Source organism: Microplitis demolitor, chromosome 5 (assembly GCF_026212275.2).
Source record: "Microplitis demolitor isolate Queensland-Clemson2020A chromosome 5, iyMicDemo2.1a, whole genome shotgun sequence".
Taxonomy (NCBI): domain Eukaryota; kingdom Metazoa; phylum Arthropoda; class Insecta; order Hymenoptera; family Braconidae; genus Microplitis; species Microplitis demolitor.
This window is the reverse complement of record NC_068549.1, coordinates 9073695-9087471: the sequence shown is the minus strand read 5'-3', so window position 1 is coordinate 9087471 and position 13777 is coordinate 9073695. Positions and strand designations below refer to the sequence as shown.

Here is a 13777-nt window from a genome sequence, read left to right as displayed (position 1 = left end):
AAAATATACAATCCGAATTGCAGTATCTACCAACTATATGGTAAAGTCTACAATTATGACTCGAGTCTCGCTCTCGAGATCAAACTAACTGTAGTTACGCTACTGTCCCCATGATGTCGCCACAGATTTCAGCTTCTATTTAAAAAATACACGATCTAGTTACCCCTCTTATGCCCATAGGACCTCATAACGCTTTCTGTGCGCGTGGTGATCGCTTCGTACAAAAAAAATAAGTAAACGTTTCAGATTGTTCTTTGTTTGTTACAATTAATTAGTAAAGATGAATAAAAGGGCTGCTGACGAAAAGATAGAAAAATTGCAAAAGAAGCTTGCTAAATATAAGGAGCTTGTAGATGGTGCTTTGGCTGAAAGACAGGCCAAAAGTAATGAGGAGGACTCTGAGCTAGAATCTTCTGGTAAGTTCCAGGCAGCCGCCATTTTAGCTGTCTTTCTCTCTCTTATATTTTTATATTATTTTATGGCGAGTGTCATTCAGTATACAATTGGTATAATATCAATAGCGTATTATATCACTGACACTCGTACAAGATAGACTAGGGACGGGAAAAATTGCGTCAAGTTCTGACAGCTTCCTAACCTAGATCTCGATCTATTCTTTACAGATGGATCGTCTACTGAAGAGACTCTGTCTAAAACGGAAGGCGTCCCGACTGATCATGATGGGGACGATAAGCAATCGGCTAACTCGGCGAAAAATACCGAGGTTATTCCGAATGAAGTTGCAGTCCAGCTTTTAGGTGGTGCAAAAAATAGTAATTCGAAAGACACCTATGAGATCAATCCCTAGGTAGCTGAGCTCTGGAATGAGATCATTAAAGAAGGCCTCGGGAAAGAGGTTAAGCAAGAGCTAGTTAATTCTTACCCTCAGAAGGATAACTGCTTTCTTGCTGCTCCTGCACTTAATTAAGTGTTGTTGCCCCTTCTAAACAAGACCACCAAATCGCGTGATAAACATCTTGGTAATAACCAAGACTTGCTGGGACTTGCACTTGTGTCCTTGGGCCAAGCTTTAGGCACCGTGTTTACTGAAGCAGAGGAGAGTGAATTGAAGGACGAGTTGCTGCAGCAGCTATGTAATTCTAGTAGGTTGCTATGTGAGCTGATGCATCAGCTCACAAAGACAAGAAGAGTTTATATTCTGCCGAATGTTGATGATAAGTTTAAAAAATTACTCGAGGATTCTGTGACAGATTCTATGTTATTCGGCGAGGATCTTGTAAAACGTATTAAGGCGGCTAACTCAGTGGATAAGGTGTCCCAGTCGCTTAAAGCTCATCCAGTTAATTCCTCATCAAAGCCTAGGGGTGGTTTAAACTGGAAACGCCCGCCTGTAAAAAGTCCTGCGACAACTCAGGCGGGCAACTCGGATCCATTCAGAGGGTTCCCGAAGGCAGCTGCGTACAAGAACCAGAGGCCTCAACAACAGGCTCAAACCAGGAGCCAGACGAAGTTGACGCAGTTGACACAACAGGGTCGCAGTCACGAGTAGAGGTGAGGAAAATTGCTGGTAGATTACGCCAATTTGGACAGGCTTGGTCTGATATCTCGGCAGACTCCTCAATTACTGAAATTATTGAGGGCTTTCGTATACCATTCATCACCCTCCCGTACCAGTCATCTGCACCTTCTGATCAACTGGTACGGTACGCTCGATGTACCTTTCCTCGATGAAGTCATTTCTTACTTGCTTAATATTGGTGCAGTCGAGAAATGTATGCCATGTGAGGGGCGATTCTTGTCTCCATTTTTCCTAGTTCCAAAGAAAAATGGTAGTATAAGATTTGTACTAAATCTAAAGGGTTTAAACGTCTTCATTGATAAAATGCACTTTAAAATGGAAGACATAAGAACTGCGGTCAAGCTCATGAGCAGAGGCTGCTATATGGCTACAACTGACTTACAAGACGCTTATTTTATGATCTCAATATGCAAAGAGCACCGGAGTTATTTGCGGTTTAGGTGGAGGGGACAAATCTACGAATTTGTTTGTTTGCCATTTGGTCTGTCGTGTGCGCCGTGGGTGTTTACTAAAGTAATGAAACCAATTATGAGTCTTCTAAGAAGCAAAGGTTATTTATCTACTATTTATATTGATGACTGTCTTTGCTTGGGTGCGACCTTCGCCGAGTGTGTGGCTAACGTTAAGTTTACCACTGAGTTGTTTTGCTGTCTGGGTTTTATTATTAATAATAAAAGTCCACTTACACCAGCACAAAAATGCAATTTTCTAGGTTTCCATTTGAACTCTGTGACACTAGCATTAGAATTACCATCTGAGAAGAAGGGAAAAATTCTTGACTTGATTAAAAAATTTAGAAGTCCAATTAGATGTAAAATCAGAGACTTTGCACAATTTTTAGGCACTCTGACAGCAGCTTGCCCAGCGATGCAGTATGGTTGGGCCCATACCAAGAGCCTGGAGAGGGAGAAATACTTAGCTTTGTTAAATGCTCGGGACAACTACGAGGCTAGAATGCATACAGACCTCTCAACCTCGGCCGATTTATCATGGTGGGAATCTGTTATCGGGAGAGCGTCTAACCCGATAAGATCAATGGTGTTTTGCGGAACGATATTCTCCGATGCCTCAGGTACAGGCTGGGGAGCAGCTTGTGAGGATGAGGTGGTTTATGGCAATTGGGACCCGTCGGAGGCTGCAGAGCACATTAACTATCTCGAGTTGTTGGCGGCGTTCAGAGCTTTGGAGTCGTTCGCTAGTGACCTAGTGGACGCTGAGATCCTGCTTAGGATTGACAGCACTACGGCTATTGCCTATATAAATAGGATGGGTGGTACTCGTTACCCAAAACTCAATAGTATCGCTCAACGCATTTGGAGCTGGTGTGAGACTAGGAGGCTGTGGATTTTCGACTCTTATATACCGTCTCGCGAGAATACAGAGGCTGATCAAGCTTCTCGTATGGAGAATATTGATACTGAATGGGAGCTCGCTCCTTGGGCTTATTATCGTCTGTATAGAGAGCTGGGCAAAAGTAGTATTGACCTGTTTGCGTCTACGGATAACCACAAGTGTGAGAATTATTGCTCTTGGTTTAGAGATCCCAAAGCGTTCTGCGTGAATGCGTTTACGTTTAGCTATTCACCTATACCATTCTACGCGTTTCCGCCTTTTTCGTTGATATTGAGGGTTTTAAGAAAGATCGTAACGGACCAAGCCTGCGGTGTGGTAGTTGTGTCTGATTGGAGTACCCAGCCATGGTACCCGCTATGGTTGTCCTTGCTGCTGGGGCCTTCAGTAATGTTTAAACCTGATGATCAACTTTTTCTTTCTCCTTGCAGGAAGGTCCAACATCCTTTAGCCGGGAAACTAACGATGCTGGCGGGTTTATTATCAGCCAGACCTTCGGACAGAAAAGTTTAGACAAAGCAGCCGTAAATATGCTGCTCCACTCAGTAGAAGGCTCCACACTCAGATTGTATAAAAGATACATGACAGAATGGTATCATTACTGTTCGGAGAAAAATATAAACGCTTTCAATCCGGAGATTTCAGTAATTGCCAACTGGTTGGTTCAGAAATTCGAACAGGGTGCGTCTTATGGGGTCATAAACTCCTATAGGGCAGCATTATCTTTTTTCTGTGGGGATCGGGTTGGTAAAGACCCAACGTTATCAAGATTACTCCGCGGTATCTATAAAATAAAACCAGCCAAGCCAAGGTATGAGAAGATCTACTAGCTGGACCCGGTGATCAGCAAGATCAGCTCGTTATATCCGTTGGATTCGCTGACTCTTCCGTAACTTACGTCTAAGTTAGTAGTACTCTTGGCGCTGATAACAGCGCATCGTAAGCAGACACTGGTCAGCATCAAGCTTGAAAACATTAAGGAGATCAACAGAGGTATTGAGATCAGGATCCCAGATCCTATAAAAACGTCAAGACCAGGAGCAGCTCAGCCGCTTTTATATCTTACCAGATTTCGAAGACCGGCCTGAATTGTGTGCCGCGTTAACACTCAGGCATTATCGGAAAGTGACAGCGCCACTTGACAGGGAACTCAGCAGTTATTGTTGACATCTCACAGTCCCTTTCGGGCAGCCACGAGGGACACTGTGAGTAGATGGATCAGGGCTTTCCTAGTTGAGTGCGGAATCACGTCTGATTACGCACCGCACAGCATTCGGCATGCTAGCACGTCTACCGCGTTGAAGAAGGGTGTGGACCTGTCAGTAATAAAGAGTCTGGCAGGTTGGTCGCAAAACTCACAGACGTTTGATAGATTTTACAACCGGCCGTTAGTAAAAGACAGACGTAAGTTTGCGAAGGCTGTGCTCTTAAATGGCAGCAGCACATCCAAGCAATAATTATTGTATATGGACCTGTTTATTTTATTTATTTAATTACTTCTGTTCTTTTTTTTATTGACTATTACTTATTTAATAAAGAGTTGTTGTAACTAGAAATTCTTCGCATACATTTGTTTTATTGTAGCTCTAAACATCTACAGTTAGTTTGATCTCTTCGAGCGAGACTTTCGTCATAATTACGATCGAGCTTCGCCCGTCGAACTCGGGCGAAGCTCGATCTTTTAATTATTTATGATAGTCAGAAATTATGAATTCTATTATCTTAACTAGTTATAACTATTATCAACATCGTAATTCTTAATAACGTGATGGTAATAGTTACCATCAGCCTAAATAATAATTACTCTCTAAATTAATAAATAATTTAAGGATCAGCGTTACAGTCGGAAGCTTGTCTACATTTAATTTTCACTTTGTGATAAATTTCACACACACACACTGACTTACGCATGCACAGACACATACACACGCGTGCATACACATACTTACGCACACACACATGCGCGAGCACACACACGCGTGTACGCACATATTTACCCACGCATGAACGCACACACACATCATTACGCACACGAGCGAACATACACGAGGGCACTCACAATTTATCTTATTTATTGTTTTAGAATGTTTACAGCCTTGAATGGTAACAATTACCAAGTTCAATTGTAACTGTTATCATTTTCAATGTTAAAACTAATTATCGTTACCACTGAAAAATCTTATTACTATTTCAGATAGATAAAATTAAAAATTTTGTATTGTAGATAGTATAATTAAATTCTCTCCGTGTTCATATGTATTTGTATTATTAGAGAATTATTTACCTATTTATAAATTTGTATTATTTTTTGTTTGGAACAGATGGGAACTAAATCACGCCAAAAAAAGGTAATGTATAAACAAATGTGTGCTTTTAGTGTTTGAAGTATTTCAAAATTATAATTTATCATTTTAGTCATCTCTTTCCCGAGGATATTCAACCACATCTACGACAATGTTATTCGATGACGACCCGGGGATTATGTCTGAGGTTGAGACTTCTTGTACCGGATTTCGACGAGGTGGTAAACAAAGAAGCAGTTTACCAGTTGTTCGAACACCTAGTAAAACGCTTGAGCGACCATTAGGTACTGAAATTGAAGTTTCTCATGACAATAAAATTTCAATAGATGGTTCAAAATTGAATATGTGAAAAAACTTAACTTACATCTATTTAGGATTAGTCTTCCTTCAATTTAGAAAGGAAACCAAAAGAGCTTTATTACCAAACGAAATTACAAGTATAGACACTGTAAGAGCCCTTTTCGTCAGAAGTTTTCCTCAGCAACTTTCGATGGAGTACCTTGACAATCCTGATGTGAAAGTATACATTCATGACAGTAATAAAGATATGTTCTATGAGCTCGAAGATCATAGGTAAGCATCTTGCATTTTATAATGGATATATGAATTGGTGAACCTTTTTTTCACTTGTACTACTATCAGGTCACATTTGAGAGATATCAGAGATCGAAGTGTTCTACGAGTTATTGAAAAATCAGATGGAATCACTGGTCTCTCTACTACTTTAGGACCTATAACCAGTGGTGTTTCTAGTGTTTCCTCGAATTGGGAAGATCAAAGCTATTTCAGTGAGCCAGAATTTGATAGCGAGTTTCAACATCAACACATTCACAAAAGTAAAGTGAGTAATTCACAAAGTGCCAAATAATTGTTTTTACCCCGATTTCCGAAAATCGAACTTTCATCAGATTTCGACGTTTTACGGTCCTAGATAGCTATTCTGACTATTTATGGAGTTATGCCCAAGTGTCTGAATGTACGTATAAACCTGTGTGTATATGTGTGTATGAATATGAACACCCTATAACTTTCTAAGTAATAAACCGTTTGAATAGATATTGCAGCAATTGAAAAGCTTATCAGCAATAAATTTTCCTGTGAATTTCAGATCTTTCGATCAAATAGACTCTAAGATAATTGGAAATACCAAAAAAAGAAACTTTTTTCAACTTCTGATTTTCGAAAACCGAGTTTTCAACAGATCTCGACGTTTTGAGATCCTAGGAAGTGATCCTGACTAATTTCACGATGATGTCTGAGTGCGTGTATGTGTGTATGTACGTACGTTTGTATGTAAATATTCTATAACTTATGAATAGATTAACCGATTTAGATCTTTAAGGTGGTATTCGAAGCGGCTAATTAATTCCTAACAAAATTTCCAACATTTCTTCGTTTAAAAATGCATAACTACTTATTGTTACCCAATGATCGTAGAAACATCTATGTTTACTTCTGCAAAGTGATAAAATAATATTCCATATTATTGTAGACTACTAGAAGCTCATCTGGCAACTATTATCTTGAAAGTAGCAGTACTTTACCAAGAAGTGGACCAATGCTTAGATCTTACAGTCCAGTGTCACCAGGACTTCCTGGTTTGAATGCAACCTCAACTCAAGCAAATATATTATCTACATCAGGTATGACGAATTTTTAGTCTTTGCTTTCAAATTTACTCAAGTTTGCCAATCATAGATACTAGTGAAAATTAATAATTGTTAAGATAATATCAGTTACACGGAGAGAAAAATATCGTCAGAGTAAGTATACGTATCGCTATTCTGGCTATACGCTGAATACTTAACTTACTTAACGATACGCCGTATAGCCAATTCAGTTATATAGAGTTTCCTCACAATGTATCGTCAAAATGACGATCCGTATCCTTATTTTAGGCATTTCATGAATCTCTGACATGACTATTACGTAAACTCTGTATTTAGGCAACCGTCAACCCAGAACGATAAAACGTATAGCCAATTTAGCTATACGGATCCTCACACTGGCAAAACAGATAACTATATTAACGATACTACATATGTTTACAAAGGCTATTTGTCGTATTTTTAAATTAAATAAATGAATACTCATCCTAACCTAAATTCATATCTTCAAATTAACGATACTATAGACTGTTAAGGCCATTCTCCAAGGGTGCCCCCCACTTTTTTTCCAAAAAAATGTGGCGCTGCCTGGTGGCCGGCATCCGCACTAAAAAACGACTAGAGCTGATAAACTTTATAATTAAATTAAAATTATTTGAAATAAGCAGATGCAAAAAATATAAATTTTATAATGAATAAAAAAATTAAGATTATTTTTTAAAATCATTAGTTAGTTTAAGAAAAATTTAAAACCTGAGATTGGAAAATAATATTTTCATTGACCTTGAACTGTCAATATCATATTTATTTTATATGAGTAATTAAAAAATAATTTTAATATTTATCCAAAAAAGGCCAACGTACAAGTAATTTTAAAGACACGTAGAATATTCAAAAAAATACTTACAGTAATTATAAATATCCAGTTGAGTGTAGTTTCTTTAATAAATTTCAGCATTATATTTGCCATTTAGTAACTTTTTATTTTGACAGATGTAAACATCAGGTCTGTACTATTTTGTGGGCGCGCGCAGGGCGCTCCAATATAGTAGCGGGAAAAATTAAATTTTTTAAAAATTCATTTCTTTCAGAATTAGTAACCCTGGAGAGAATGAATTCGCCTAACTTATATATATATATATATATATACGATAACGTATGATTATATATGAGGTACATATATTTATTTATAATTATGTATGCGTATAACATTATCATATCAACATTTATATATACAATGTAAAAATCAAAATTGTAGATTTTTTTTTTACTTAAACTCTTTAATCTATGATTGTGAAATTCTTGAAAAAAATGTATGTACTTATATTTAAGAAACGATCAAATATTGATCTTATTCATTTTCGTTGAGACTTATTTGACTGAACTTGTATAAAGATATTTCCGTTATTCAACAAATATTATTTGGCGAAAGTAAATAATTTACATTTGTGATTGTCTCTTGAATAAGTACATGATTTTTTTACAATGATTTCGTAATCATAGATAAGAAAATAACTGAAAAACATCGGAGTTTTGAAAAATTTTCACAAGATAGTTTATAGGAGATGAAATAGCCTAAAAAAAAGGCATACGGAATTTTGTGACAAGTCTCATAGTTTCGCCAAAATAGTCAAAAATATTTCAATTCTTCGTACTTCAAACTTTAACTTGATAATACTTAAGAACTGGTCGATTTATCAAAGAATGATAAGGTATAACAGGACTATGCTGTTACTCTGGTCGTCCTTAAATTACCTTTTTAAGGGCGCCACTGGAAGTGATAACGGCCTCCCAGAACCGGATCTTAGATCGTCAGGGTCGGTGTAATTTATTTAATTGTAAGAGGATGATGAGGAAGGATAACTTATAAATAATTTACTTCTCTGATTGACACTTTAAACCTTTTTATTTTCCAATAACCTTTTTAACCTTTGTTTGACCTTTATAAACTTATTCACTTATAACCTTTTATAACCTTATATATTATACCTTTTATAAACCTTATAACTTTATACCTTATAAACCTTAATTAACCTTTTATAAACCTTTTAATATTATACCTTATAAACCTTAAACCTTAATTAACCTTTTATTTATTTAAACCTTATAACTTTATGCCTTTATTAAAACCTTATTTTTATTAACCCGCAATATTTCACTTAATCTAATTTCTAATTGACCCGCAATAATTTCTTTATTAAAATTGGCCAACTCCCTTTGGCACTTCCACACACTCACACACACAATTGTTGAAAATCGCTTAACCTTCACGATACTTAATTACTAAATTTTCCACTAAAATTAGCCAACTACCTTTGGCGTTTCCACACACTCACACGCACAATTGTTAAAAATCGCTTAACCTTCGCGATACTTAATTACTAAAGTTTTCATTAAAATCCTTATCTATTTCACTCACTCTGTCCCCTGGAAACTTCTAGAATAATTCCAACTACCTGCCTGGAAATAATTGACTATGTAATCGCTCCGGCTACCTGCCTGGAGTTAATTAATTAATTATTTGATTGTTAATTCCGGATTAATTTATTTTAATTTTGACTTTACGAATGATTTATTGAGACGCGACGATATACGACATATGACTAAGTATTTATTTAATTTTTCCGGCTTCCTGCCTGGAATAAATTAATAAAATTACCTTTACAGAATTTACTCCAACTCTTCGTCCTCGAGGTGTTCGTTTAAAATCTTCCCTGTCTCGTCCTGGTCGCGTTCTAGTCTCGTCCGGTAGTTTTCTAGTCTTTTCCGACTCCCGTACTCTTCTTCGACCTGATACTTTATTCGCAGCGTCTAAATGTCGGCGTCTATAATGGAGTCTTATCGTAGCGTCTCCTCGGCTGTTAAACTTTACTCTCGACTAGACTAGGTCCGTTCGGTCTGGTCGTTCCGGTCACTAATGCCCGATTCTCGTTTCGGTCCCCGTTATAATTGCTCCCTCACTTCTTGACTTTGGTTGTCTTTCTTCCCCTACTTAATTCTAAGTGGGGTTGACGGTCGAGCAATTGAAATTTCCACTTCCGAACGACTAGTCGCTACCTACCCGGAATACCCTGGGTGGTAATGTCACATGACCGACAGTACATATAATAGATTTTATTTTGAACTCAATTGAACGCGGTAAATACGAATTTACCCCGTTACAAAGGGCCTTTTTTTTATAGCACGTCGAATTTCTATAAAAAATGTATTTCAAATCTGTTCGACCTATCGATCTGCTCACAAGTTATAACTCTTGAAAAAATAATTTTCTGTTCGATTCTAAGGGCTTGACACTGAAATAAAAATAACTAGAAAACAATGCGGAGTTTTGAAAAATTTTATTCGTCATACATTGTCAGGAATAAATTTACTGATTAAAAAAGGGCTATGACTTTTTGTGATAAGTCAGCTAGTTTCGCTGGAAAAGTAATAAGACCTTAAAATTTACTATGAACTTGTCTTCAAGCTTAAATTACTTTCTCGAAGTCAAGTTAGAGTAATTTTTGAAATCTTTTTACTTTTTCGGCGAAACTATCGGACTTGCCATAAAATGTCATAGAATCTTTTTTGTAGATAATTTTATTTTCTGCAAATTGTAGTAACAGTTACTATCAGGATGGTAATATTTACTCTCAGGGTGATAATATTTACTTCTGCAATAAATTTGGTAACAGTTACTATCAGAATGGTAACAATTATAATTTCTGATGGTAACTGTTACCATGTGGATTATAAATATAACTATTTAAAATAATATAATAATTAACTCTAGTAAACACACAGGATTGTAACAATTATCATAAATATATGGTGAATATTACAATCTACATGATTTATATACAATCATGTAGATAATATTTACTACTATCTGATTGATGGTAGAAATTTTTACCATAGCTAGATAGTAACTCTTATTATTTATTTACTGAGTGTAAGTTTTCGAGGTCCCACATACGCCAAATCTTTTTTTTTAATGATTTTCAAAGCAACTAAAGAAAATTTCAGCTACCGTTAAAAAAAAAATTTCATTTTTACGGGTACAATGAGATACTTTCTAAAAATGGTTAAAAAAGAAATTTCTGGATACTAAACAAATTTAATGAAATTAAATTTTTTTGTGAGTAACTTACATAAAGAATAATTATATTTTACACAATTATTGGATACAAAAGAAAAAAAAAGTTTAATAGTTTTTATCATAAAAAAAAAGTCTAACACTTTTTGACTGACACTCGACTTGTGAAAAATAAAAAAAAAAAAATTCAAAATAATGCTCAATTATATTTACAAAAGTGATTTTGGAATGTTTGAAAAATTAAAAAAAAATTTCAGAGATACCTCATTTTGCCTCCCGTCTCCTAATTTATATGAATTTATTAATAACAATATTATTATTATAACAGTTATGTCTTATTATAATTTTTTTTTTGTATTACTATTTTATTATTTACTTATTAATATTTGTATCATCAATATACGTCATCAGCGACTTGTATAGTAACTGAAATGAAAAATTAATTTTTTTCGTATTTATACTATTTGAATATTTTGGAAAACCCGTATTTATTATTGTTGTCCCATATTTTATTGTTGGTTGATTCGAATTACTGTGTATGGATAACGTTATGAATATATATAATCAAAAATTAAGCTCATATATAATTTATTCAAGTTTCTATAGCTGCTCTTACACCTATACAAGGTCGCCGAGCTTCGAAATTTTTCTAGAGATCGGCTGATGTTTGGTTTGCAATGATTTGCCAATAAATAGCTACACTGTCAAAAATTCCTAATAAATTTTACTGTGGATGCATAGTAACACCGGACTATAAGAAAACTGGTACAAAATTTACAAGTGTCCCATAGTAAACGTATGCGCAGACTACACGATTGTGGCCTATGCGCATACGTTTACTATGGGACACTTGTAAATTTTGTACCAGTTTTCTTATAGTCCGGTGTTACTATGCACCCATAGTAAAATTTGTTGGGAATTTTTCACAGTGTGACTATACTGGTTCGTGCATGGTGAATCATTGGCAGCCGTCTTTTTGCTTATAAAAACGGCGCACAATTAACCGCCATTCGTTGGCCAGCGGTTTGATCGAGTGTGGTTGATACCAAGCTTTGGCCGATGATTGATTGCTACGATTGGCCAATGCTTGCGACTGCGATGCTTAGCATACCGTTATTATCCGATCTTCGGCCGATGTTTGAAAATTGGCAGCCATTCACAACCCAATAATGGGCCGATTCTTTTTCTTTGTATGAGCAATTACTGTGCGACCATTAATTGCTGCGATATCAATAATCAAAGTCAAAAAGATCCTTTTTCATTCCAAGATCAAAATCTCAGCAACAAATAGTCATACAGAGACAACAAAAAGGCAAATTGTAGCTTAATAAATTTCATAACCAAACTGTGCATTAGTTTTCTAGAAAAAGATTTTTCCGGGCTCGTAGAGCCAAAAACCAAAACCAAAAAATTAATAGCATTTTTTTTTTTCGAGCTATTTTTTATCACGCAATAACCATGGCTAAAAAAATCGGTAAAAGAACTTCAAACTACAGAATTGAAGCTTCGAATTTTTTTTTTTATTTTTCGATACGGCCAATTTTACAAAAATAAAGCATTCCAAAAATCACTAAAAAATTTATAAAATTTTGTTATTCTTTTAATTTTTTCGATAAGAGTATTTGTGCTGTCTAATTTTATTTAATCTATATTTACAGGTATATAATATTATCAATGTCTCAAAACGAAGTATGCCAAAATTTTTTTTAAGTTGCGTCATGATAAGTGAAAAATTTATGTGAAAGGTTTTGATCTTCAATAATTTCGTAACGATCAGAACTTTTATAAATTAAAATATTTATTTTATTTTCAAATTTTCACATAAGGGTTCGAACGAAATTTAATATTAAAATCAATTATGATTCATCAAATTAATAATCAATTATTAAACAACTACGGTACATATCTTCTTTTAATACTTTTTTAATGATACGAAATTCAATTAATTGATACCAATAACTAAAAAATCGCGTGACCTTGACAAGTCCGTTGTAAAGCACAACCTCTCCGCTTCGCGTTCGAGGCGTGCAAAATAAAATTTTATTATTACTATTTCTGAAAGAAATGAATTTTTAAAAAATTTAATTTTTCCCGCTACTATATTTGAGCGCCATGCACGCGCCCACAAAATAGTACAGACCTGATGTTTACATCTGTCAAAATAAAAAGTTACTAAATGGCAAATATAATGCTGAAATTTATTAAAGAAACTACACTCAACTGGGTATTTATAATTACTGTAAATAATTTTTTGAATATTCTACGTGTCTTTAAAATTACTTGTACGTTGGCCTTTTTTGGATAAATATTAAAATTATTTTTTAATTACTCATATAAAATAAATATGATATTGACAGTTCAAGGTCAATGAAAATATTATTTTCCAATCTCAGGTTTTAAATTTTTCTTAAACTAACTAATGATTTTAAAAAATAATCTTAATTTTTTTATTCATTATAAAATTTATATTTTTTGCATCTGCTTATTCTAAATAATTTTAATTTAATTATAAAGTTTATCAGCTCTAGTACTTTTTTAGTGCGGCTGCTGGCCACCAGGCGGCGCCACATTTTTTGGAAAAAAAGTGGGGTGCACCCCTGGAGAATGGCCTTAAATTAACATGTGAGTATTCTTACACAAGGTTTATGAATCGTTATTCTGACAATATTTGTCTCTCTGTGTACTTTGTTTGTTAGTCAAAAGATTAAATTGTACATTCAACGATTTCTTATATTTCTCCTCCACACGAAAGTAAGGTGCGTTTTACACCGATTTAAATTTGACGTATACAGTAGTTTTCACGACCAACGCTAAACAAAAGTACTATATCATGCTGCTAAATTAATTGAATTGAGATCTCATTATAATAAGAGAAGAAACTGACTCATATGGTTTGAGGGAA

At 35.0% G+C, this 13777-nt stretch overlaps 2 protein-coding genes across 6 annotated transcripts in view; both read left to right on the top strand.

Annotated features, from left to right (window-relative positions):
- The window catches only part of LOC103577388 (coiled-coil domain-containing protein AGAP005037), a 104344-nt gene that overhangs the window by 6481 nt on the left and 84086 nt on the right, over positions 1-13777 (top strand). For 4 of the 5 annotated variants that reach the window (XM_053739133.1, XM_053739135.1, XM_053739136.1 and 1 more), the window contains exons 2-6: positions 5212-5238; positions 5306-5477; positions 5568-5766; positions 5836-6034; positions 6686-6836. In XM_053739133.1, coding sequence (XP_053595108.1) covers positions 5212-5238; positions 5306-5477; positions 5568-5766; positions 5836-6034; positions 6686-6836 — 748 coding nt within the window. Of the gene's footprint in view, positions 1-4228; positions 4295-5211; positions 5239-5305; positions 5478-5567; positions 5767-5835; positions 6035-6685; positions 6837-13777 lie in introns of those variants that run through there. The other variant, XM_053739134.1, reaches the window with a different exon arrangement.
- LOC103577389 (uncharacterized) lies at positions 1856-3403 on the top strand. Its single transcript, XM_008558005.1, has one exon. It carries the CDS (start codon positions 1856-1858, stop codon positions 3401-3403), a length of 1548 nt encoding a protein of 515 aa, XP_008556227.1.

Excerpts from the sequence above, each read along its gene's own strand:
- LOC103577389 (XM_008558005.1), top strand. The coding sequence starts at position 1,856 with ATGGAAGACATAAGAACTGCGGTCAAGCTCATGAGCAGAGGCTGCTAT.